Below are 26,544 nucleotides of genomic sequence, written 5' to 3'. Positions count from 1 at the left end.
TTTCACTAAGAAACGATGTGTATCAACTAAATTTTACCAATAACATAAAGTAGAATATGTCACGAAAAAACAATCTCGGAATCAGAATGATAGGTAAAAGCATCCCAGAGTTATTAATGCTTAAAGTGAAAGTGCTCAGATGTGCAAAAAACGCTCTAGTCCTACAGTGAAAATTGGCATAAGTCCTTAAGGGGTTAATGACAGTGCCCATTTAAAGAAGTGGTCGTGGCTGTAGTAATGTTAGTGGCAAAGTAGTAGTAGTGGTAGTAATATTAATAGTAATGTAGTAGTAGTAGTAGTGGCAATATTTATAGAAGTGGTAGAGTAGCAGTGATTATATTTTTAGTAAAGTACTAGTAGTAACAGTGATAGTTTTGTTAAAGTAGTAGTACCCCTCAATAGTTCCCAACATTACTACTCCTAAATCTTAAATGCAGCATGGTTTACCCCAGAATGTTACTATTGCATAATTGTCACAATTTACCATTGAATAGTCTAGGAAAGCTCAGTGGCAACCCAAGAGGGAGATTGTAACAAGGTGCTCTAGCAGTTTTTGCAGCTCCCTGGCTTCAGTGGCGCAGATTGCATCACTCTGTAGTTTTGACTACCAACCTTGCTGCAAGCACATCAAGGAGCTAGGACGTTAGGCCAGTCATGCTTGGTGCCAGTGTCCTATGCTACCTGAAGTACACCCAATATAAACAGACTGCTGGCCACAGATGCTTGCAATTGATATCTTATTGATATCTACCACACTAGCATTTATTTTCTTCTGCTGGAGTCCCTGTGTACTTGATTTTGGCCATGTTATCTGGTCATTCCACTTGAGTGCCTAAAACCCTGCTACTCCGGGGAGGGAGTGCTGGTTGCGTGTTGTGGACTGGAAAAGGCATGACTGAAGCAAGCACTCTAAAAATACAGAGATTTTCTGGCAGCCATATCTGTTGCCACACACATTTCAAGGAGCCCAGAGAGCAAACTGGCTCTCATATGCAATAATACAACTTTTGCCACATATTAACACAACTAGGGAGATTTGCCTTGATCTCTTGCCATGGTCATTGTTGCTCAAATGTAAATGGTTTCCTACATAAATACTTCCATCCCTACTACAAGTCATTTGAAACTTCACTTGTGTAAAGATTATTATATAATACAGGTCAGAATAACCTGATATTTAGTTCAAAGGTTTGCACTGATGCCGGAGTAACTCTGCGAAGTGTTTGTCCAGAAGGAAAAAGACGATGCTTAGGGGGCGCCTCGGACGATTTTGTTCTGGGTCCTGGTTCGGGATATCAGAAAGATAGTGCAGAAGCATATAGAACAACGTTTCTCTTTATTATATGGTGGTGACAAAGTGTTTTGCAAGGGGTCTCTTGCTTCATCAGGTCACATTAACACGACATACAAACGTTCTTTATATACAGGTACACATTTTTTTTTAAATGCGGGAGGTGGGACATAATGATGACGTCACTTAATTACCGGATGGGATGTATCGGCCTTGACACCGCATCCCGGTAATGACACTGCTAAAAGCATTATACAATAGAATATGATAAAAAATCATTATTATTTGTTAGTAAAAGACAAGCAGCAGCATCAAAAGAACTACAAGTACGATGATGGATCAAAATGGTATCTCATTGGGAGACAAGGTAAAAAGGTGCATCGACATGGATAAAAAGATGCATCGGCATAGATAAAAGGATGCATCGGAATGTTGTATCATTTTTATGCAACTGCAAGATGCGTACCGTATATATATTGTGATGATTCGCTATTTCAGACAGGTGCTGTTGCCGTATAGAGGCATGGAAACAGGACTTTTAACTCAAAGACCAGTGTTTTATTCACACTTGGCAAACAGTCTTTAAATGCAGAACAAAGAAAAACGTAACAAAAGTCCACCTGTATTCCTTAGGTGTTTGTTCACAACTGAGTCCATGCCATGCGGCATCAAGCAAGTCTTTTCCAAGCCTCCAGGCAGTCTCATGACCAGCTTCCAAACTCTCAGGGAAGAACTCCACACTCAGCTCTCTCTTGCAGTGTGAGCTGCAACTAGCAAATCCCCCTCAGCTGGTGAGGCAGCCTAGCTATAAGGCTAACAAAAGACGGCCTGGATTGTGGGGAATGGCCCCCACCCTACACTTGACCATTCCCAGTAAGAGCCGTCCCAGATTGGCCTTCCAGCCATACTACGGCCACAGTCTCTGTCTGCATTGCAGCACAGACACTGAATAAATACTGGCTCTTCACCAAGGCCAGGAGCCTTGGGGACACATATCGACCGTCCACTGTTATCCCTTTCATCTTTTCACATACCCCACCCCCCTTTGTTCAACCCTGAGGGGGTGGACACATGCGCAAAAGTGGACCCGTGACATGGCATCGGCGTTACCTAGCAACCGACCAGCCCTGTGTTCAACCGTTAACTTAAAGTTTTGTAAGGACAAAAACCACAGCGTGACCCTGGCATTTTTGTCCTTAGCCTGGCACATCCATTTGAGAGGAGAATGATTCATCACGAGATGAAACTTCCTCCCCAACAAATAATAGCGGAGAGACTCGAGTGCCCACTTTATGGCCAGGCACTCTCTCTCCACTATACTATATCTGGTCTCGGCTGGGGTAAGTTTGCAGCTGAGAAAGACAATGGGATGCTCCTCCCCGTTGACTTCCTGTGAGAGTACAGAACCGAGACCTAACTCAGAGGCATCTGACTGTACTTTGAACTCCTTTTTGAAGTCGGGTGTCACCAAAACTGGAGACCCACATAGGTCCGACTTCAAAGCGGAGAAAGCCTGCTCTGCCTGCTCATTCCAATGCACCATTACTGACTTGTGTCCCTTCAAGAGGTCTGTTAAGGGTGCAGCTACTGTAACAAATTGGGGGATAAACCTCATACAGTAACCCACCATCCCCAGAAATGACTTCACTTGTCAGGTAGTGACAGTTTGTTGCCAATTCCAAATGACCTCTACTTTGTTTACCTGGGGTTTGACAACTCCACGCCCAATGACATAACCAGGTATTTGGTTTCTTCTATTCCAATTGCACATTTTCTGGAGTTAGCAGTTAACCCAGCCTTCCTGAGGGAGTCTACAACGGCCTGCACTTTTGTTAGGCGACTTTCTCAGTCTGTACTGTGAATGATGACATCGTCTAGATAGGCTGAAGCATAATGACGATGTGGCCAGAGCACAATGTCCATTAGCCTGTGGAACATTGCAGGAGCACCATGTAGACCAAAGGGTAGCACCTTGTATTGAAACAAGCCTTCTGGTGTGACAAATGCGGTTTTCTCTTTGGCAGCCTCCGTCAATGGTACCTGCCAGTACCCTTTTGTGAGGTCCAAGACAGAAAAGTAGCTTCTCAATAAGCTCATCAACTCGGGGCATAGGATATGCATCGAACTTGGAAACCTCATTCAGTTTCCGGAAATCGTTACAGAACCATAACTTACCGTCTGGTTTGGGTATTAAGACTATCAGACTGGCCCACTCACTTTTTGATTCTTCGATGGCATCCAGCTTTAACATTTGTTGCACTTCTTCCTAAATGGCTTGTTGCGACTCAGGTACCCGGTATGGTTTCAACCGTATTTTTACCTGGGGTTCAGTGACAATGTCATGGCGGATGACAAAAGTACATCCAGGAAGGTCTGAGAACACATCAGTGTTCCTACTGAGTCTGTGCAGAGGAAAGGCTGTCAGCAATCTTTACTGTGGCAACTGCTTCCCTGCACCAGACTGGGGGATGGAAAACTCCACCCCTAGCAAAACTCGCTGAGGGCTGTCATCCACACTAGTCTCCCTATCTCTCCAGGGTTTCAAAAAGTTTACATGGTACACTTGCTCTGGCTTCCTCCGCCTGGGCTGGTGTACCCTGTACGCCACCTCCCCTACTTATTTGATCACTTCGTAGGGACCTTGCCACCTAGCCAAAAATTTACTGTCGACCGTTGGTACCAGAACCAGAAACCTCCCGGGTTAAAATTTCGAACCCGAGCCTGGCAATTATAGACACTGCTCTGGGCCCACTGAGTTGCCTCCATATTTTCCCTAACCAAGGGCAACACTGTTTCCTTCCATTCCTGCAACGGAGTGACATACTCAACTACACTTTTGTGCAGCGTGGGCTGTTGTTCCCACACCTCTTTGGCTATGTCTAACAGACCACGTGGATGTCTGCCGTACAGCAGTTCAAAGGGCGAGAACCCAGTAGAGGCCTGGGGCACTTCTCGCACTGCGAACATAAGATAGGGCAGCAAAAGATCCCAATTCTTTCCATCTCTAGCCACCACCCAATTTAACATATTTTTAAATGTTTGGTTAAATCTTTCTACGAGGCTGTCCGTCTGCACGTGGTACACGGAGGTCCGTAGCTGTTTTACCTGCAGTAACTTACTGAGCTCTTTCATTACTTCTGACATAAACGGGGTGCCCTATTCAGTCAGCACCTCTTTAGGTAAGCCCCCTCGGGAAAACATCTCCATTAGCTCCTTAGCTATGAGTTTGGACGAGGTATGCCGCAGAGGTAGCGCCTCGGGATACCGAGTCGCATAGTCCAGGACTACCAGAATGTGTTGGTGCCCCCTAGCGGATTTCAGCAACGGGCCTACCAGATCCATACCGATCCGTTCAAACGGGACCTCGATAATCAGACCAGGGGACTACGGTAATGTGGCTGGGGGCTAGTTATTTGGCATGTTAGTTATTTGGCATGTTGGGCAAGACTCACAATACCTTTCGACCTCTTGATAAACACTGCGCTGCAAAATTCGGTCCTGTGTCTTCTGCTGGCCCAGGTGCCTGCCTAGAACATGTTGATGGGCTAACTCTAACACCAGCCACAGATATGCCTTAGGCACCACCAATTGTTCCACATTCTCACCCCAAACCTGGTTTACCCGGTACAGCATCCCTTTCCGGACCACAAAACGGGGGTATACAGTCTCAGCTCCCAGTTCTTGGGGTGCACCTTCTACAATTAATACATTTTCCCAGATCCGAGATAGAGTCGGATCCTGGTGCTGTGCTGTACCAAAATTTTCTGCCAACTTTGGCCCTGACAGCAGTGCCTCCACATCTCCTACCATAACGCTCAGTGGAGATGACACCGCCTCTTCCACCGTAGAGGTGGTCACCCCAACTGCTGGGTTCCGGGATCACCCCTGAATAGGGCCAGTCTATTGGGGATACCCCTGCCTCTCGCGTCTGGGGAATTCTTGTCTGGGGCCACAAAGACACGAACCCCATGAAAGTCTCTCCCAGTTAACAGTTCATATGGTAGCTTTGTGGCAATGGCCACCTCATGAGTCCACTTGCCGGCCACTATGGACAAAGTCACTAGGGTAGTGGGATAGTCCTTTAAGTCCCCATGAATACACAGGAGCCCAGCTTTCCTGTCCGTGTACTCAGTGGGCAGCACCAGGTCAGACTTTACCAAAGTAACCATGCTGCCGGAGTCCAACAGTGCTACCACCACCGTATCTCCCACCTTCACCCAACAGAGGTGACCATAGTCCATTATTTCGGGGATACCTGTGGCACACAGTCTTTGGACATACACGAAGGGGCGGTGGGCAAAGTTAATGTCCATGGATTCTCCCTGGTGGGGACAATTGGCCCCGACATGTCCCGGCTCCTGACACCCCAACACAGCAGCGGGGCAGGGTCTTTATGGAACACCTCCTGGGAAACTTTAGGGCTTACCAACCCCCTGGGCAAGGGGTGGGGACCTTCTGGGTTTAACAGCCCTCTCCTGGAGTTTCCTGGTGGCCTTGTATCGTCCCACCAGGTCTACCATTCCTAGTGCAATGCTAGGGGATGCCTGGCTGATCCAGCTCTGGAGGGTGTAAGGCAGGGCCCTCCAGAATGGTCCAGCATGGCAGTGGGACTCAAGACCTCCGGCTGCAGCCATTTTTGCAGGCGTTGCAATAGGTCATAGTATTGCAGCCTAGCAGGCTCAGCCTGCTTATACTTGCACTGGCATACCTGCTGGGCCCGAACCCACACATTTACTCCCAGTCTGGCCAGGATCTCACCCTTGACAACGTCACAGTCGACAGCCTGGTCGTCGGACAAGTCAAAGTATGCCTGCTTGGATCCAGACAGGAACGGAGTGATGAACTCAGCCCACTGGTCTCTGGGCCCACTTCTCCCTTACGGCCATTTTTTCAAAGACCGCCAGGTAAGTCTCGACATCATCTGAGGGGGTCATCTTGGTCATCGCCATCCGAACCGCTTTCCTGGCGTCAGGGGTGGTCTGGGTCGACACTGCGGCTTTTAGTGCCATTATGTGCTGCAACAGTAGCTGGTTAGTCTCCTGCTGATGCTTGTTGAACTCCTGTTGTTGCTTGGTTGACTCCTGCTGGAGCCTGTTAGTCTCCCCCTTTGGCAAGTTGGCCGCCATGAGCGCTTTTCTAACAGCCTCCATTTTGTCAACACTGCAGTCAATGGAACACTGCCTTGCTTTGACTCTCCGGAGAAAATACTCCCGCTGTACTGTCAATCACTTGTCGGCAGGATCGTTGCCCCTAGCAACAACTCCAATGGGTTAACAGCGTGCTGCAACTCAATTACTGACCTTACTGCGTTGCCCGCATCCTTCACGGAATGTGATGACTCGCTCTTGCAGACAGGTGCGGTTGCAGTATAGAAGCACAGAAACAGGACTTTTCAACTCAAAGATCAGTGTTTTAATCACACTTAGCAAACAGCAAACAGTCTTTAAATGCAGATAAAAGGAAAACGTAACAAAAGTCCATGCCATGCGGCATCAAATAAGTATTTTCCAAGCCTCCAGGCAGTCTGCTGACCAGATTCCAAACTCTCAAGGAAGAACTCCACACTCAGCTTTCTCTGGCAGTGTGAGCTGCAACTAGCAAATCCCCCTCAGCTGGTGAGGCAGTCTAGCTTTAAGGCCAACAAAAGATGGTCTGGATTGTGGGGAATGGCCCCCACCCTACACTTGACCATTCCCAGTAAGAGCCATCCCGGATTGGCCTTCCATCCATACTACTGCCACAGTGTCAATCTGCATCGCAGCACAGACACTGAATAAATACCGGCTCTTACTTCACCAAGGCTAGGAGCCTTGGTCACACATATCGACCATCCACTATTATCCCTTTCACCTTCTCACAATATATAAATGTGTTGGAAAGGTATATGGCATGATAAAAGCTATATAGAAATGTGTGTGTGTGTGTGTGTATATATATATATACTGTATATATATATATATATATATATATATATATATATATATATATATATATATAGTGGTGATAAGAATTGGCATGATAAAAGCTGGAAAAAGCATCTGCCATAGTATGGAGAATGTTGGCAGCAAAATAAATATATATAATGGTAAATGCAAATTTATCAACCCAAAATACATAAGGATGGACTTATATATCTCACACTGAAAATATGTACCGTATTTATCGGCGTATAACACGCACTTTTAAGGATAACATTTTTAGCCTAAAGTCTATGTGCGTGTTATACGCCGATACACCCCCAGGAAAGGCAGGGGGAGAGAGGCCGTCGCTGCCCGCTTCTCTCCCCCTGCCTTCCCTGGGGTCTAGAGCCCTGCTGCCGGCCCTTCTCTCCCCCTGGCTATCGGCACCGCTGCCCATTCTGTCCCCCTGACTATCGGTACCGGCGCCCCATTGCCGGCACCGATAGCCAGGGGGAGAGAAGCAGCGCCGACAGCCAGGGGGAGAGAAGGGGCAGCGGCACCCATTGCAGGCGCCGCTGCCCCGTTGCCTCCCCCATCCCCGGTGGCATAATTACTTGGGTCGGATTTGCGATGCTGCAGGCCTCCGGCGTGCGTCCCCTGCGTCGTTGCTATGCACGGCGCGGCGCACTGACGTCATGCGCCGCGCCGTGCAGCGCATGGCAACGACGCCGGGGACGCACGCCGGAGGCCTGCAGCAGCGCGGACCCGAACCAGGTAATTATGCCACCGGGGATGGGGGGAGGCAACGGGGCAGCGGCGCCGGCAATCGGTGCCGCTGCCCCTTCTCTCCCCCTGGCTATCGGCGCCGGCAAAGGGGCGCCGGCACCGATAGTCAGGCGGACAGAACGGGCAGCGGCGCCGATAGCTAGGGGGAGAGAAGGGCTGGCAGCAGCGCTATAGACCACAGGAAAGGCAGGGGGAGAGAAGCGGGCAGCGACGGCCTCTCTCCCCCTGCCTTTCCTGGGGGTGTATCGGGGTATACACGCGCACACACGCACCCTCATTTTACCATGGATATTTGGGTAAAAAACTTTTTTTACCCAAATATCCTTGGTAAAATTAGGGTGCGTGTTATAGGCCGGTGCGTGGTATACCCCGATAAATACGGTATATGCAAGAAATATATATCTCATGCTAAAACTGAACTGTGTACATACAAGCAAATATATACATGTGCAGCACCCTCCAGGGGTCTGTAAATTGTTTAGTTGTCTTTATTATAAATTAATCAGCTGATGTAGTGCATGATGAGAGGATTAAGTACTGCTAGGTCATGATATGTATACAGCTGGACTGGATGAGTGAAAGAGGATTTTTGCTATAACATATGTTAATTATGTTTTGGAATATATAAGTGCTGTGTAACGGGGGGTGGGGATGTGATAATTGTGGTCATTGTGATTATCAGATGACTGTGGTTATTAACAGGTTCCTCAAATCTGTTGTGAGTAGTCTCATCTATGTGGTCTATCGGGTAAATCTGTATCGGATCTTGGATTGATGCATGTTTCTACCGGCAGTGGCGGGAGACACTATGTAGAAGATATCCCTTTTTGATGTTTGCCCTATGGTTGTTCAGCCTGCAATGTAATTCTTGGGTTGTCCGACCCACATATTGTTGCCCGCAGCAACATTCCACCACATATATCACAAAACTGGAACAGCAGTTTAATGGGTATTTTATAGTCAACACTTCTCCTGAGGTATTGCTGGTATGGGTTTTGAGACCTGCTTTTATAGTGCTGCAGCATAGGCACCGTTTTTTGTGACACTTGTGTATGCCATTTTCTTTTCCTGAATCATCCATTTTCTTTCGTTTTTTGTGCTGTTTTAGTTTACTTGGCGCTAGAATAGACTTCAGGGTTGGGGCTCTTCTAAAGGTCACATTTGGGCCGGGTGGTAATATATCCATAAGGATCGGGTCTGCCTGCAAAATGTTTCCATAATATTGATTTGATGTGACTGTGAGCGTGATTATAAGTGGTGATAAAATGTTATTGTAAAGGCACGGTGGTTGCATTATAATGTTTCATCTTTTGGGCATTCATCTTGCGAAAGTTGATTGGTTTTATTGAATGCTTCCATTATAAGTTGTTCCAGGTAGCCTTTTGCTTCAAAGTGTTTTGCTAGTGATTCTGCTTGATGGTGAAATTTATCTTTTTGTGAGCAATTTTTCTTAATTCTTTTAAACTGACTAAAGGGAATATTGCTTTTCCATTTTTTAGGTGTGCACTATTGAATGAAAGATAGATATTCACATCCACTTTTTTTTAAAAAATGTAGCAGTATGTATTTTAGAAGAATCATGTGAAATTTCCAGGTCCAGGTATTCTATTTTTTTGGCAGATTGCTGTGAAGTGAGTATGATCCCCCATTAATTATTATTGATGGTTTCCACAAACCGGAGGATATAGTCTTTGGTCCTTTCCAATTGAAGAAAAGGTCATCAATATACCTTTTGTATATGATAACATGTTTCTTATATAGTTCTTGTGACATTATAAATAGTTCTTCAAATCTACCCCTCACGAGGTTTGCATCGTGGTACCACATGTCTTGTCATAATTGAAGAAATTGTTGGTAAGAATTATTTCCAAACACTCCAAAAGAAATAGTTTCTGTGTGATTGGTATAGAGGAGTCCCCACTTAGAACATCATTGATGCATGCTAGACCAATGTGATGCTGGATGTTGCTATACAAGGAAGTCACGTCCATGGTGATAAAGATGCATTCTGTTTTCCATTCCACATCCTGCAACCTCAGGATGAGGTCATCAGAATTTTTGAGAAAACTCTATAACATTTGCACATGGTCTTGTAAAATAAGATCCAGGTACTGGGACATATTAGATGTATGGCTATTACCGTATTTTTCGCCGTATAAGACGCACTTTTTCTTCCCCAAAGAAAAAGTGGGGGGGAAAGTTGGTGCGTCTTATACGGCGAATACACACCTATCAGGTCGGTCCCTGCGGCCATCAACGGCCGGGACCCGCGGCTAATACAGGATATCACCGATCGCGGTGATGCCCTGTTTTAACCCTTCAGAAACAGCGATCAAAGCTGACCGCCGCATCTGAAGCAAAAGTCGGGCTGTTCGGGACCGCCGGGATCCCCTGCATGGCGGCACTCTCCTTCGACGTCATCACGTCGTCGCGCACGCCGTCCCATCATCCAATAGGAGCGGCGTGCGTAGCAACGTGATGACGGCGACGTGATGATGGCGACGAAGAGCGTGGATCCCAGGGAAGAAGACGTCCGGAGCGTCGGGGACACCCCGTGGGCGCGGCGACAGCGATGGAGCGACATCCAGGGCAGCGGTGATGGGTCCGGTGCGGCGGGGACACGTGCGTACTACCTCCTATCCAGTGGTCTTCAACCTGCGGACCTCCAGATGTTGCAAAACTACAACTCCCAGCATGCCCAGACAGCCAACGGCTGTCCGGGCATGCTGGGAGTTGTAATTTTGCAACATCTGGAGGTCTGCAGGTTGAAGATCACTGTTGAGTGCAGAATCTTTTTTTTCTAGATTTTGCACCTTTAAAATTGGGTGCGTCTTATATGCCGGTGCGTCCTATAGGGCGAAAAATACGGTAATGCCGATATTATTGGGCGACCCGGAGGGTTGATGGGATTTTTATTCACCTTAGGGAGGTGATAATAATATGGTTGCGATGGGTTATTGATGACTAGAAATCTCTTCTCTTCCTTGGTGATTATAGAATTGTTGAAAGCTTCTTCCATAACAGTGATGATTTTCTTTTCTAAACCTGGGTATTGATCTTCATTTAGTTTCCTATAATAATTGGGATCTTCCAAAATGTTCAGGGCCTCTTGATGGTACTCCCTGTAGTTCTGGATGACAATGCTGCCCCCTTTGTCGGCCGACCTGATGACAATATCGGGGTTGTTTTTCAATGCTTTCAGTGCTTGTTAATCTTTTTTGGAAAGCTTCCCTTCTTTTGATCCGCAGAGATTGGTGGGTAATTTCTTTAGGTCATTGGCTACTAATTCATGAAAAGATTTAATCAAATGACCCTGATTGTGTATTGGATAAAATATTGGTTTGTTTTTAATTTCTGGGTGTATACCTGGTAGTTATTTGGAATATCTCGGGTTGGTTCCTCTGGGATATTATCCATGGTTTGTTTGAGATGGTCTTGTATCAAAAAATGTCTGTGTAGTGTAAGCTTCCTAGTGTAGTGATGCAGGTCTAAAAATAAAAATAAATCATCTGGTTTATGTGTTGGACAGAAGGATAACCCTTTATTCAATGAATGAATCTCATAGGCTGTTAGCTCATGGTTGGATAGATTAAAAATCTTCATTCTTGAAGAATTGGAATCATTTAGAGGGAGATTTATCAAAACCTGTGCAGAGGAAGAGTGGTACAGTTGCCCATAGCAACCAATCAGATAGCTTCTTTCATTTTCCACAGGCCTCTTTAGAGGCCTGTGGAAAATGAAAGAAGCGATCTGATTGGTTGCTATGGGCAACTGCATCACTCTTCCTCTGCACGGGTTTTGATAAATCTCCCCCTTAGTCGGGTGGCTACTGGTATTTTCTCTCTTTTGTTTCCTCCTCCGTGTGTTCCCCGCTTGTTTGTTTTCTTTTCATTGGTTTCCCTGCCGTGAAGAAAAACTCCATTGTTTTTTGTTTGGCTTTTGGTCTTGTCATCTCCTCTAAAAAATATATCTGAAGTGTTCTTATAATAGTAGTGTATCAGTGCCTCATAAAATTTAAACTGAAGTTTTTTTGGTTCCAACAACAACTTCAATGTTATCAGGAGAAGAATGCACAACTAGTACTTAACTCCTTAACGACGATGGATGTATATTTATGTCCTCCGCCGGCTCCTGTGATATGCCGCGGGGTCACGTGGTGTCCCCGCGTCATATCGGGTCGGCCCCGGCGGCCATCAACGGCCGGGACCCGCAGCTAATACAGGACATCACCGATCACAGTGATGCCCTGTATTAACCCTTCAGACGCAGCGATCAAAGCTGACCGCCGCATCTGAAGCGAAAGGGAAAGTATCCCGGCTACTCAGTCGGGCTGTTCGGGACCGCCGCGGGGGTTCGGGACTGATCGCGGGGGCACCCCGTTTAAAATCAGTCCCCGGAGCGTGTTCGCTCCGGGTCTGATTACTGTCGATCATGGGGCCAAAGCGTGGTGACGTCAAGGCTCCGCCCCGTGTGACATCACGCTCCGCCCCCTCAATGCAAGCCTATGGGAGGGGGCGTGGAAAGCTTTTTTTTTTTTTTTAAATCAACTGGTGCCAGAAAGTTAAACAGATTTGTAAATCACTTCTATTAAAAATCTTAATCCTTCCAGTACTTATTAGCTGTTGAATACTACAGAGGAAATGTGTTTCTTTTTGGAACACAGTGCTCTCTGCTGACATCACGAGCACAGTGCTCTCTGCTGACATCTCTGTCCATTTTAGAAACTGTCCACAGCAGCATATGTTTGCTATGGGGATTTTCTTCTATTCTGGACAGTTCTTAAAATGGACAGAGATGTCAGCAGAGAGCACCATGCTCGTGATGTCAGCAGAGAGCTCTGTGTTCCAAAAAGAAAACAATTTCCTCTGTAGTATTCAGCAGCTAATAAGTATTGGAAGGATTAAGATTTTTTAATAGAAGTAATTTACAAATCTATTTAACTTTCTGGCACCAGTTGATTTAAAAAAAAAAAAAAAGCTTTCCACGCCATAGGCTTGCATTGAGGGGGCGGAGCGTGATGTCACACGGGGCGGAGCCTTGACGTCACCACGCTTTGGCCCCATGATCGACAGTAATCAGACCCGGAGCGAACACGCTCCGGGGACTGATTTTAAACGGGGTGCCCCCACGATCAGGCATCTTTGGATAGGGGATAAGATGTCTGAACGCCGGAGTACCCCTTTAAAGCAGATGCAGACTTGCCAGGTCAGGGCAAGAGGATGATCTGTGAGGATCAGTCCAGTTAGTGTGTTTTCAGAGCCCAGCCATAAACAAATGATGCTGTCCCATTCACACAGTTGAATTTCTGCTTCAGAATTTCCGCTGCAGGAATTCCATTGAAGTGAATAGGCAGTTAATTTCTGTGTAATTTACTGCAGAATTCCGTGCAGAAATGCTGTCCAGACATGTTCGAAGTGTTGATAGCACTAGGACTTAGTTCAGATGTTTCAATTGAAGAACATCTGAATAAATCAACCTTAGTTCAGATGTGTTTTCCCATTCAACTAAAGAAAAAACTATAGAATCAATCTGTGGAGCAAAAATCTGATGGCATCAACTTGTAGTTCACATTTCTTATACAAATACAGACATTATAAAAAAAAAAATAAAAAAAAAATAGTCAATAGATAAAAAGAAAAAAGCTTATAGATCTTGCCAAGCTGTAGGACTTAGCAAAATGGGTAAAAACATTGCTGCAACAAGTGAATGGATCTTGCGGTTTAAATGGGTTGTCTTATGAACAACACTTGAGCTGCGCAAAACTGGCAAAAAGTCACATCATTTCTGCACAGGCACCTACTATGCAGAAAAATATTGCCACTTTTTGGCATTCTCGGCTTGCCGTAGAGGGGCATGGTTTAATTTAAGGGGAAGTAGTCCCCTGTGTGCCAAATCTCCTATGGTTTGTGCCTGCTAGCGAGCATAAACAGTAGCTAAAATCTTTGCCACTCAGAACTGGCTTAGATGTGAGTGTGGGCGTACAGGCAGCGTCAGATGCACAGGGATTTAGTAGAGGCATGCGCCTTCACATAAATAAGCATGTCGTATGCTGGCAGGGAATTAACTTAAACTGGCATGTGAAATTTTATCCACAGAATAGGGCATAAGTGTATGACCCCAGGAGGTCTGACCACTGGGATCCCCATGACCATGAAAATGGGTCCTGAATTTCTGCTTTGAATGGATCTACAGTAATGTGTGCGCAACGCTGCTTCATTTATTGCCCATTGGACTGCCAGAGATCGCCAAGTGCTGCGATCTTTGGCGCTTACATAGACAGTAAATGGACTGGCAGTACACTTGTTACACATTCCTAAACATGGTGAAATTCCATATTTCTAGAAAAACATCTGTCATTAATTAGAATAATTTACTTATCTTTTTAAGTATATTTATGAAGATAGACAATTCTTCTTTACTAGTTTGCTGACATTTCATGCGTCCAGGGAAATACCCGCTCAGCAGCTGAGGAGAATTGACAGCAAGAAGATCAGCCACTGCAAAGTCATTTTTGTCTGCATGGAATGGCAGTGGAACTAGAAAAGAAGAGGCAGTAGTGGAGAGCGGGGGCTGGGGAAATCGGCAGCGACGGGGGAGCAAGTCTGTTATGTTCCTTGCAGCCTTAGCAACATATAAAATATGATCCCCCCGTAACCTAGAAGAATCTCTCTTTCTTACATCAACATAGCAACCTATAGTTAATCCGGTTTGGTCAGTGTATTGACCAATACAGTGGGTGATTGAGGTTGAAGACTTTTATTGGTAATGCCCCATTTTCCAGGTTGATGTGTAAGCAAAATATAAGGCTTACTTCACACAGTTGAATACCTCATGGTGTCCATTCATAACACATTGCTGTATCTGTTATACAATGAATCCCAATGGCACTTAAAATTGGCTGCTGACTAAAAATTATGGTTGACGTAAAACTTGCATTGCCAATGGGGCTTCTCCAAAAAAAAAAACATATGGCGGACAAGAATAATACTTTAATCTTTGTTAGAATGCCTTAAATAGTTCTTTTTTATCAAAGCTCATAAGTCAAAATCCGTCGATACATTTCATATCCATGATTTACAGCCCAGCAGTTTTCCTGCATTTGAGTGTAATCTTGGTATTTGTATTAATCAGGACCTAGAGCCATGATTTGCATTACACCTCATAAATAACTGTTGCCAGGGGAGCAGTCTGCGAGTTAGAGGTTCCACGTGTGCTGATCTCCAGTTATTTGATTAACAGTGGAAGGGATTATTGGAGTGTCAGCATTAAATTACACCGCTTAACTGAACATGGCTCATATAACGGATGCCAGACAAATTTAACCCGTTTGCTACTATGAGGATTTTTCTTTCTTTATAATATTTTGCAAACAACATTCCTGTCTGTCTTATACAGTGGTTTTAGACTGACCACAAGAATATCACTTCCCAAGTATTGTCCTAAATAGCTCAGTCTTGAGGTCACCCTGTTATGTAGTAACAATTTGGAACGACATGACAGGAATCACAGAAGTGATATCAAAATAACCAGATAAATGCTCCCAATGCTGAAAGAATTATTTCTTTAGTAGCCAATTCATGGATACGGTACTTTCCGGTTAAATTTCAGGTTGCCTATCAACCACTTGCTTTCTGGTCTTGCATCTGGGTAATTGCTTCCTACATATACAGTATCTTACATAAATAAGTACATTCCTCACATTTTTGTAAATATTTTATTCTATCTTTTCATGTGACAGCCCTGAAGAAATAACACTGCTACAATGTAAATAAGTGAGTGCACAGCCTTTATGACACTTTTTAGAGGGGAAGTCGGGTGAAAAACCACTCCCTATCCAGAGGGGAAAAGTGTCTGATTTTGACCGCCTTGTCCCCCCCCCCCCCCGCAAGTTCCTGTCCAGTGCCCTGGTTCTCGCCTGTAGCATGTGCTTCATTCATTTCTGTGGGAGCGCTGAAAAAACCTGAGTGCTGTACTCATCTCTGGCATTCCCATAGAAATAAATGAAGCACATGCAACAGATGAGAGCCAGGGTGCTAGACAGGAGATCATGGTGGATCCCAGCGGTCAGACCCCCTGTGATCAGACAATTCCTGTGAATAGGGGAAAAGTTGTTTATCTCTGGACTACCCCTTTAATGTTGTGTCCCCTCAAAATAACTCAACACACAGCCTTAAGTTTGAAGATGCCACACAGATTCCCAGTAGGGATTAGGTTTGGAGATATGCTTGCCCAGTCTATCACCTTTACCCTCAGCTTCTTTAGAAAGGCAGTGGTCTTCTTGGAGGTGTGTTTGGGGTCATTATCATGTTGGAATACTGCCCTGCGGCCCAGTCTCTGATGGAAGGTGATCATGCTCTGCTTCAGCATGTCACAGTACATGTTGACATTCATGGTTTCCTCAACTGTAACAACTCAGTGCCAGCAACACTTTTGCAGCCCCAGAAGATGACACTCCTGCCATCATGCTTGACTGTAAGCAAGACACACTTGCCTTTGTACTTCTCACTTGGTTACCATCACAAGTTTATCTTGGTCTCATCGGACCACAAGACATGGATCCAATAATCTATGTACTTATATAATATTTTGAAGAGGCTCTTGTTAGGCTAGCAACCTGTGGACTCGAGCTACCCAAATGGCACTTATACCCACGGTGTCGAACAATAGGCAAATTAAAAGAAGAAATTGGGGCTCAGGGTCATGAATATTGAACCAAATGTAATTTATTAATGTTAAAAATATACAACGTTATGTGCTGTGACTCAGGGCCCTTTTGATTCAGCAGAGACACAAAATAACAATATAGAATATAAAATAAATAAAATATAAGATGGCAAAAAAGGGGACTAATACTTATAAAATAATAAAATAAATCAAATGTGGCCACACACTATAATAAGTCCAATCTAGATAGGATACTGCGCAGTATATTGTGCTTTTTGTTCTATTTGAGTGATCACTTTTAATATGCAGCTTAGTTCAGTATGCCGGTAATGTCCAGGTATAGTAACAAGTCTGAGACTCCCCGATCCGGGAGTATGAATGAATACAGAGTCTCTGTACGATGTTATTTTGTGCACTGCGAAATAGGATAACAGTTATGCAGGTAGGTAAATGATAAGTCGTAGTCCGCGTTTCGGTTCTCCTGGCAGGGAGAGCGCTGCTGGAGACTCGGCTATCTCCTAGATTCGCAGCATGAGTGGCAGTGGGCTCCGGTTAGCTGGACTGCAGCGCTTCTCCTGGGTGCAGCAGCAGATCCTGGTGACGTCCTCGTGTTTGAGGTAGATCGCTCTGTCACAAGTTGATTGGCAGGTCGGGTGATGCTGGTAAGCTGGGCAAATATGTTCCAGACTTGTGCTATATCTCAAATAATATAAATAGTGGTGGTCACTGTTGTACTATATGGCTGGACGCGTTTCAGGACCCCCTTTAGGTCCTTTCTTCAGCAGCTTTGTATAGTGACTATACCAAGCTTCTGAAGAAAGTACCTACAGGGGTCCTGAAATGTGTTCAGCCATATAGAGAGTTATTTGCCATAAGGTGCCATGTTGAACTTCATGTTACCAGTATTGGAGAGTGTGAGAGCAATAACACCAAATTTAGGACACCTGCTCCCTGTTTACACCTGATACTTTGTAACACTAATAGATCATATGACAATGGTGAGTAAATGGCTTCTTGGGCCCAGTTTGGACATTTCCACTTAGGAGTGTACTCAATGGCTGTGTGTTGGGTTATTTTGAGGGGACACAACATTATACACTGTTATACATTGTAGCAGAGTTTCATTTCTTCAGTGTTGTCACATAAAAAGATATAATAAAATGTTGACAAAAATGTGAGGGGTGTACTCACTTATGTGAGTTACTGTATAGTAGAGATACTGTATATACTGTAATAGTATAATATGCTGTGTACATACTCGACTGCCACTCCATTCACATGGGAACTTTGAGAGTCTCATTCTTGATACTGTTCATGGTGGCAAAACTCCTCTATTAAGTTATAATGTGATGAATTACATGAACAGTATTATGCTTGAAGCGTGAACCAACCAAAGTAGGAGCAGAATGTATGGTCGCTCCTTTATGGTCATGCATGATTTTTAATGTCACTATTGATACTTATAGAAAATGTGTACAGATGGAAATAAAGATTGCCTAAAACACAGATCAGTTTTCTCCAAACCGTAAACCATCCTATCCTTTTTAGAATTGAGATAGGAAAAGGAACAGAAGACACTTTCTTGGTAGATACTTTTATGGATAAAGATTTTTGATGAATCCATATTAATATTTATTATCTCCCTTGCAGTGTATGTTATATGACTTCAGGTTGCCTAGCAACCACGACTTGCTGCCCTAGGTGACCAATGTCTACATATGCAAATGTGGTAACAAAGCTTTCTATTTTCTACACCACTTCCTTCCATGCTAATCCAATTTGGTTTGGGACCACATGTTCAGTATAGATGTGTTTTCACCATCCAAAAGAAGATGAGGAGAGAATGTGATGGAGAAGACTCGTAGTTATTTGCTTTGTCCCAGTAATTGTTGGGTTTTAGGCATTTTAATTTTTATGAATGCCAATTCTCCTTAGTGATGAAAAGAAACAAAAAAAAAAATGTCTACATACATAACCTGGGTCGTCAAACATAGCTAAGTGATAGTTGTACATAACCAGCCATTGTGCATGTACTGGTTTTTAGGAAGCTTCCCCATAAACATTATAGTCTAAGAAGCTGATGAAGGGAATATTTTAGCAGAAAACGGCATCAAACTGTCATGTTTACTTGTGATTTTATTTTGAGACTAGTGCCCTTTAAGGGTTAAAGAAATGGCTGCACTAGTCAGCATTGGGAGAGATGGTATCCTGTTGGGAGTGCAGCACAAAATATATTTTACAGACCGTGTTTAGATGCCTCAGCAATCCTGCCAAACCTTATTCTCCTTGCCACAGGCTGTCAATGACTCCCAAATACAGAGATTGTCCATAAATCCCAGGCAAAGTCTATAAAAACCAATGTTCCCATACGCCATAACTAAAGGAAATTGTATTTCTCTTTAATGTACTTTTGAAAGTTCCACCAGCTAAACCATTACATCAAATTGTCCTTTGCTATTTAAATATGTTAGTCCTTTGCTATAACAGTTACTCTGCCGCCCGGCCGCTCTCATTTAATGATCTATTATTTAAAAAGACGTTTACAGTTTTTATATAAAACTTTAAATAAAAAAACATAAGAAGCCAGACTTTTGAAAAGAAGGAAAACTTTCTAGGTCAGAAGCCCATAACCAGCCATGGGTGAACTTGACTATTACAAAAAAAAAATAAAAATTTTGCAAAATCTACTTGTTATACATTTTTTTTCTGAAATTTTTTAAACACTTTGAGTTATTTAAAAAATAATAATTGGTATATAAATTCAAGCAGTCAGTTGATTCCAGTGAATATGTAGGCAGATATATTTTTAGGAGTGTAGGACAGCTAGGTGGAAACCTTCTGGTTTTCCTATAGCTAATCCCAAAATAGTTTTGACTAATAAATACTTGAATTAAAAGTGTATTAAGTTTCTTTGTGTACGTTAAAATATGAGTAATGCAATCTAAGATGGAAGAAGGCTTGATTTCTCAGCTGTCTGACAATTTGGTTGCTAAGAATACACTGCTTAAAGGAAATCTGTCACCAGTGTTACCTGCGCTAACCTGACGGTACCGACAGATAGTGCAGGTGACACTGATGACAACTGTACTCACCTTATCGCTTCTCGGCCTTTTGGCTAAGATCAAGTGTAGTATCTGTTCTTATCAGTTTAATATCTGATACGTCCCCTATCTGGGGACCATATATTAAATGGAATTTTGAGAACGGGGGCCGATTTCGAAGCTTGCTTCCGTCGCCCTATGCATTGACCCGATATGGCAGTATCTTCGGGTACAGTGCACCAAAAAAAAACTGAAAAAAAAAAACTGTACTCACCTTTTCCCGTTCCGTGGTGGGGATCTCCGATAATTTTGGCCGATAAGCTTCAGCTCTGGCCCCCCTTTGGGGCACGGGCGGAGCTAAGTGACGTCACCACTGCTGTTCTCTAGCAGCGGGACCCAGCAGGGAGTGACGTTACTAAGCTCCACCCATTTCCCAAAGTCAGGTACCCAGACCTGGAGCTAACGGCCAAGATTATCAGAGATCCCCGCAACGGAGCAGGACAAGGTGAGTACCGTTGCCATCAGTGTCACCTGCACTATCTGTCGCTACCGACAGGTTAGTGCAGGTGACACGGATGACAGATTTCCTTTATCAATAATGTTGTGAGGCAGTAAAGTCATAAGAACTGGTCTCAGGGTGTATTCACTCCATGTTTTTGCACTACAGCTACCGGATTCTGCAGGGGAATTTAAAAACTGTATCCCCTCCGGACCGGCGCCACATCCTATTCCTTTGAAAAAGCCAGACAAAGTGAGATGTTGACTCTGGTTGGCACATTTTTGGACCGTATCCTGTTTGTTGCCGGACTGAAAACCGTGGTCTGTCGCAGTTTTAAGACCGACAGTAAAACCGATACAGTTTAAAAATGAGCCGACCGGAGTCACTATCTAACTGCCGGCAGCCGAAATGCAAAAACCTGGTGTGAATGCAGCTCAGTTTACCCAGGTTTTTAGCAGAACTGATACATTTTAATGGCTGAAAACAAATAAAAGAAATCGTGTTATAGCTGCAAGATGGCTGTTTTGTTTGTAATAAAAGTTTTTTTTTTAACAGGCTAACACGTTGCTAAATGTTGTTCTTGTTAGCAGAGCTGTAACTGAACTGAGGTTGTCCAGCATTAGAATAACATGGTTGTTTATCCAAAAACAGTCCACGCATATTCACCGGTTGTGTGTAGTATGCTTTTCCCAGTCACTTTAGTGACTGCAATACCATTCACAACCCATGCATAGATGTGGCACTGTATCTGAAAGAAAGCTGCCATAAGTTTTATTAATGAGGTATCACCCTTTAATAAAGAACAGACAACAGAGTCACCAGCAATAACCTAAATATAGGTAGATAATGCAGATGGCCCTGTTCCCAACTCTTCGTACCTGGTGAGAATCGGTGTAGAGTTATTGGTCTTGTTGCTAATATGTAAATTCCTTGTTCTGCACAATGGAGGCGGACCACTACTGTAGGATCAACACTTTCTCCTGCCCGCTCTGGCTGATGTCACTGCCCTGTAATGAATATTCATCCCTAATTCAATCTCACTGCATGAGGGGCGCGGTGACATTGGCCGGACCAGGTTCCCCTACAGCAGTAGCCCGCCTCCATTGCAAAGAACAATGAATTAACACATGAATATCTCCTGATCGGCTGCACCGATTTTCACTAGGTAAGAAAAAGGTTCACCTGCAGTATCTACCTATATATTTAGGTTAATGTGGGTGACCCTCCCGATTGTCTTTAAGTAATGGCATCTATTGTTTTGTTTATTGGGGGAGCATTGATTCTTAATTAGAAAGAGATCTCTCCTGTATAAAAACCAATCTTCTATGGATATATTAGGCTATTTGGCTGAATGTGTCTTATCCCATATGTTAGACACATAGCAGGGCTATAAATAACATACAGTCCCATCTGGACAACTTAGACATTTGCGACCTGAGCGATAGTTTAATTTGATAGAGAACGTCTTTAAAGCTGTCTGGTCACTGGGTCCATTAATCTTTACATAAATCATTCTTATTTTATTTACCACCAGAGACGAAGGCTATGGAGAGATTTACAAACCATTTGCTAAGTAAAGATTGAACAAGTCACTTGGGGTTTCATGGCCAATAACTATTATATTCCAAAAATCCCTGGAAGAGGTCATAGTATCTTAATGATCAGCTCCTTAGATAAAATGAGGAGCAATTTCCCCCTAGAAAAAGAACAGACTAGCAACCAATCTGACCATTATTACTCCCAAAGGGTAAGATCTTTTTTCTCTTAGGAAGTAGTGCTTTTCTTTTTTATTGGGCTACATTTGGTGTCGTGGAAAAACGCACCCTGTAAATACAACTCTAAAGTCACTGTGTACTAATGGTCTATTCACACGTACAGTATGCTGCACATATTTGATGCGTAGGATTTTTTGCTGCAGATTTCAATGTTAACTAAATGACAGAATACAGCATCAAATCTGCAGCTTCAAATCCTGCACATCAAATATGCTCCAGATAATGTGTGAATACACCCTAATATGTTTAAAAACTGCTACTCTGCATGTTCTACTTCCATCTGATTCCTTTATGGCCTTGCACTTGTGTTGTTGACTTCCATAGTAGTTAATTATCTAATGATTGTTCATGACCTCAGTAAGGGGGGGTTTTCACAACAGAGCTTTTATTTTTTGTTTTTTTTTAAATGCCATTTGCTGTTTTTTCAAACGGAGCCAGAAGTGATTTGACTACTGGCTTTTGCTCAAAAACTGTTACAATTTTTTTTTTCCACTCTTAAAACTCGTTCTCTGCTCCCATAGCTGTTGAAGGCCACAACCTGTATATCTGTTAGGATATGTTCACATGGCGGAATTTCTGCAATTCTGCTCAGATTCCATTCAGCAAATCTTGCGGGATGGAATTGCGGCAGAATGTCTGTGTTTTCAGAACACAGAATTCCACCCTATTAACTGAATGGTATTCCACAAAATATAAGATTGAACTTATATTATGCAGAATTTCCACAGGAGGAAATTCCGTTGCAAAATCCAATTGAAATCAATGGACAGTAAATTTTGGTGGAATTAGGTTTGTTTTATATTCTGGTGTTTTTTAAGTTACAAGGCATGTGATCCTTTATCATGTGATTCAAGATTTTTTTCATAAAGAACGTGAAAAAATGCTAAACTTTAAATGGTGAACAACTGACATTGGGATGAGCCTTAAGGCTAGGTTTCCACACAGGTTTTTTTCTGGTGTTTTTTTTTTTTTTTTTGAAAACTGCCACTGCAGTTTTTGAGTGATAACGAATATCTTGCTAGATATTTTGGATCTACAAGGGATCCTCCATCTCCTAGCTCAAGAAACCAAAAACATATATCAAAGAAATGATAATGGGGAGGTGCCTAAAACTTAACATTTAATGACACCAGATAAAATTCACCAGATAAATAATAATCTAATGACCACAACCAAACAATAATAATAACTTGGCCGTCATATTACCAGATAGAAATCATAGATTGTATACACAATCATTTTAGCATTAGTGTTGAGCGGCATAGGCCATATTCGAATTCGCGAATATTCGCGAATATATGGACGAATATTCGTCATATATTCGCGAATATTCGCATATTCGTAATATTCTCGATTAATTTTTCGCATATGCGAAAATACGTGCATGCGAAAATTAGCATATACCCTAATTAACCTAAACGTAAATTCGCATATGCGAAGATTAGCATATGTTAATTTTCGCATATGCGAAAATTCGCACACCGGTCTCACACAGTAGTATTAGAGCCTTCTTTACACCACACAAGCTGGAAGCAGAAAGGGATGATCACTGTGATGTGTACGGTGAAAAAAAAAATTAAGTTAAAAAAAAAAATGAATGAATATTCGTAATTACGAATATATAGTGCTATATTCGCGAATATTCGCGAATTCGCGAATATGCGATATTCGCGAATAAATTTCGCATTGCGAATATTCGCGAGCAACACTATTTAGCATCAATCACCACATGTAAATCCACTTTAAGCAAGTCCCACACGTTTCCGCCAATATTGACTGGCATCCTCAGGGGATATATAGAATGGATACTATGATAATGTTTCTGATAATACAGCATAGAAATTGTTACGTTTCAGCTCATAAATGCTTTAAGATGTATAGCAACTCATAGATTCACAGTAAATTGCAGCAACAATCATATCATATTAGATTAAGTGGTCAGATGTAGGGCCACTGTCAGTAACCCTCATACAGTAGCAGCAGTGATCCCCGATACCTACAATAAAATCATAATGAAAGGAGGGAGAGGGGCTATAAACACTGTATGTCTCAAGATCTCATCCTTAAATGCACAGTCTGTCACACTCATGGCATTAGGAGATCCAAAAGAGACCTGCAAAAGAAAATGCCCTATCACTCTCCATGTTCCAGGTACCTGTTAGAAAAAAGATCACTGCACACTATGCCGCTTGGTGGCTTACTCACGATTACGCCGCCGAACCAGTAGATTCCATGGTGGAGCGCATACCCGCAGTGGCGGGAAGCTGTGTATTTCTGACAGCTACTGAGCGCTCTGCCGCGTGGTGCTGGCGTCTGACGTCATATCCTGTTTCCAATGCACCATATCGGCATACCCCACCCCGCTGTGACGTAGCAGTGGTGCGGGTAATGGTTAGCTGAAAGTGGTGCTAAGGTCCCGGCCAGAAAAAATGTGCATGCGAAAATCATGCGCATAACAAAGTGATTTAAGCTATGCATTCAAAATCTTGTAATGATTATAGACTGGTAAGTATATAATGGCAGAGTAAATGAGATATTAAAAGACCGGGCTAATACCCTGTTATAATGCACAGAGTGAGTGACCACAAGAACACCAATGCTGATAAATCACTATAAAGTGCAGTAGGGATTATTATTATGTAGGATCCAATAGTTGATTATGAACCCATATATCTGATATAATATACCATGGGGACATATAGTGGCAATATCGATCAGTCACCTCAGGTATCCGCGTTGGGACTTGCTTGAAGTGGATTTACATGTGATGATTGATGCTAAAATGATTGTGCATACAATCTATGATTTCTATCTGGTAATATGACGGGCAAGTTATTATTATTGCTTGGTTGTGGTCATTAGAGCTCTGGATTATTATTTATGAGGTGAATTTTATCTGGTGTAATTAAAAGTTAAGTTTTAGGCACCCCCCCCCCCTGTTTTCGACTGCAGTTTTTAAGCCAAAGCCAGAAGAGGATTCAAAAGAAATGGGATATATAAAGGAGGGACTTCTACTTCTTCTTTCTGGTGGATCCACTTCTGACTTTGGCTCAAAAAGTGCAGTGGCAGTTTTCCAAAAAAACGCCAGAAAAAACCCTGTGTGGAAACTTAGCCTAAGGGTACGTTCACATGTACATAATCCATAGCAGGTTATGTATGTGTGGAACACCCTAAAGCTATATCTACAGCATTGGATAATTTTATTTATATGGAATTGAAGGAATAAGGGTATGTTCACACGGTGGAATGTCTGTGCAGAATTCTGCCAGAATATTCTGCACGGACATTCTGCTGCAGCAGAGTCCCATTTACTTCAATGGAATTCTACTGCATTGTGCACATGGTGGAATTTCCGTGACTAAGTTCAGTAGAATTCTGGCGTCCACAGAAAGAATAGACATGTCTATTCCTTCTAAGGATTTTGCTCAGAAATGCATTGCCGTCTATGAGACGCCGCGTTTCCGAGCCCGCCGGATCATTCAAATCTGCAGAATGTCCGCCCGTGTTTTCTATGCGAACATTCTGCACATTTTCCTACGGTGTGAATATGCCCATACCCAGGATTAGACAAACATGGTCATTTACTTTCAAAAACAATATCACACTTGTCCATTGTGTGTAGCAGTGCAGCTCAGTCTCAATTACTTCAGAGGAGCTGAAATGTGTTACCACGCACAACCCATGGACACATTTCGGTACAAACTGTTCTCGGTAGAAAGCAGCCGTGTGTTTTTAATCTTAGAAAATCCTTTTAAAGTTTTTTTATCCTTAACATTATTAACCTGCAGAGAATGAGAAGTTTTCTATTAAAAGCAATAAGGCCTCTGCCTCCTTATGAGAAATGAAATTATTTATATTGCTTATTGAGACTGTGTCAGATCCCGCGCTTCAAAGTAATAACAATGTTTTTTCTTGATCAACTGGACAGAATCAAAGCAATGCAGTTAAGCTTGTGCTGCTTAATATAACCAAATATCTTATCCTTCCTGAGGTCTACTCTTCCAGTTTCTTACTAAATAATAGTGGTGAGATTTCAGGGGATATAAATCCAAATGTTTTACCTTAACACAAATAAACAAGGCTGATGTTAGAGAATAGCAGGAAGTGTATTGACGCAGGCACCCGGCTCAGGAGCTTATGAAGTCAGTGATGATTAACTTGCCAACCTTACATGTGTGATTAAAGGTGAGAATAGCGCCACTCGTGTCCATAGTCTGTTTCTGGTTCTGTGACTTATTCCCATTAAACTGCAATACTAGACAAAGCCTATGGACAGGGGTTCTAGACAACCCCCCTTAAGGCCATATTGACATCACGATTAAGCCCTTCATTCCAGATATATGTCTGCAAAATCTCAAAAATGGCTGCCGATGTATGTGTGCGTGAAGAGGAATTGACCTCATTGACTTTAATAACCTGAACATAGTCCAGTAGTGAAGCAAGCCCTAACATGTATAGGGTCAGAAAATGACCTAAACGTAGTCACTAGTTGACTATGTTCAGGCCATTACAAGAGTTATTATTTGGGCATAAGATGTTTTTTTTTTTTTTTATTATTCTGCCATGGGGCTGATGAATCAAAAAAACC

At 43.1% G+C, this 26,544-nt stretch overlaps 1 protein-coding gene and 1 non-coding gene across 4 annotated transcripts in view; both read left to right on the top strand.

Moving 5' to 3' along the window:
• HSD17B2 (hydroxysteroid 17-beta dehydrogenase 2) overlaps positions 1-26,544 on the top strand; it is a 63,138-nt gene that overhangs the window by 10,759 nt on the left and 25,835 nt on the right. The window contains exon 1 of one of the 3 annotated variants that reach the window (XM_056525823.1): positions 18,343-18,370. The exons of the other annotated variants lie outside the window; for them this stretch is intronic. Within the exon in view, the coding sequence (XP_056381798.1) occupies positions 18,360-18,370 (11 nt within the window). The 5' untranslated portion in view covers positions 18,343-18,359. Of the gene's footprint in view, positions 1-18,342; positions 18,371-26,544 lie in introns of those variants that run through there. 3 annotated transcript variants of the gene reach the window in all.
• LOC130278188 (U2 spliceosomal RNA) lies at positions 19,737-19,927 on the top strand. The gene has a single exon (XR_008845849.1). It is a non-coding gene; the product is annotated as a U2 spliceosomal RNA (small nuclear RNA).

The sequence above is a fragment of the Hyla sarda genome, chromosome 6 (assembly GCF_029499605.1).
Source record: "Hyla sarda isolate aHylSar1 chromosome 6, aHylSar1.hap1, whole genome shotgun sequence".
Classification (NCBI taxonomy): Eukaryota; Metazoa; Chordata; class Amphibia; order Anura; family Hylidae; genus Hyla; species Hyla sarda.
Note: the sequence above shows the minus strand (reverse complement) of the source record. Positions and strands in the feature narration are given on the sequence as shown.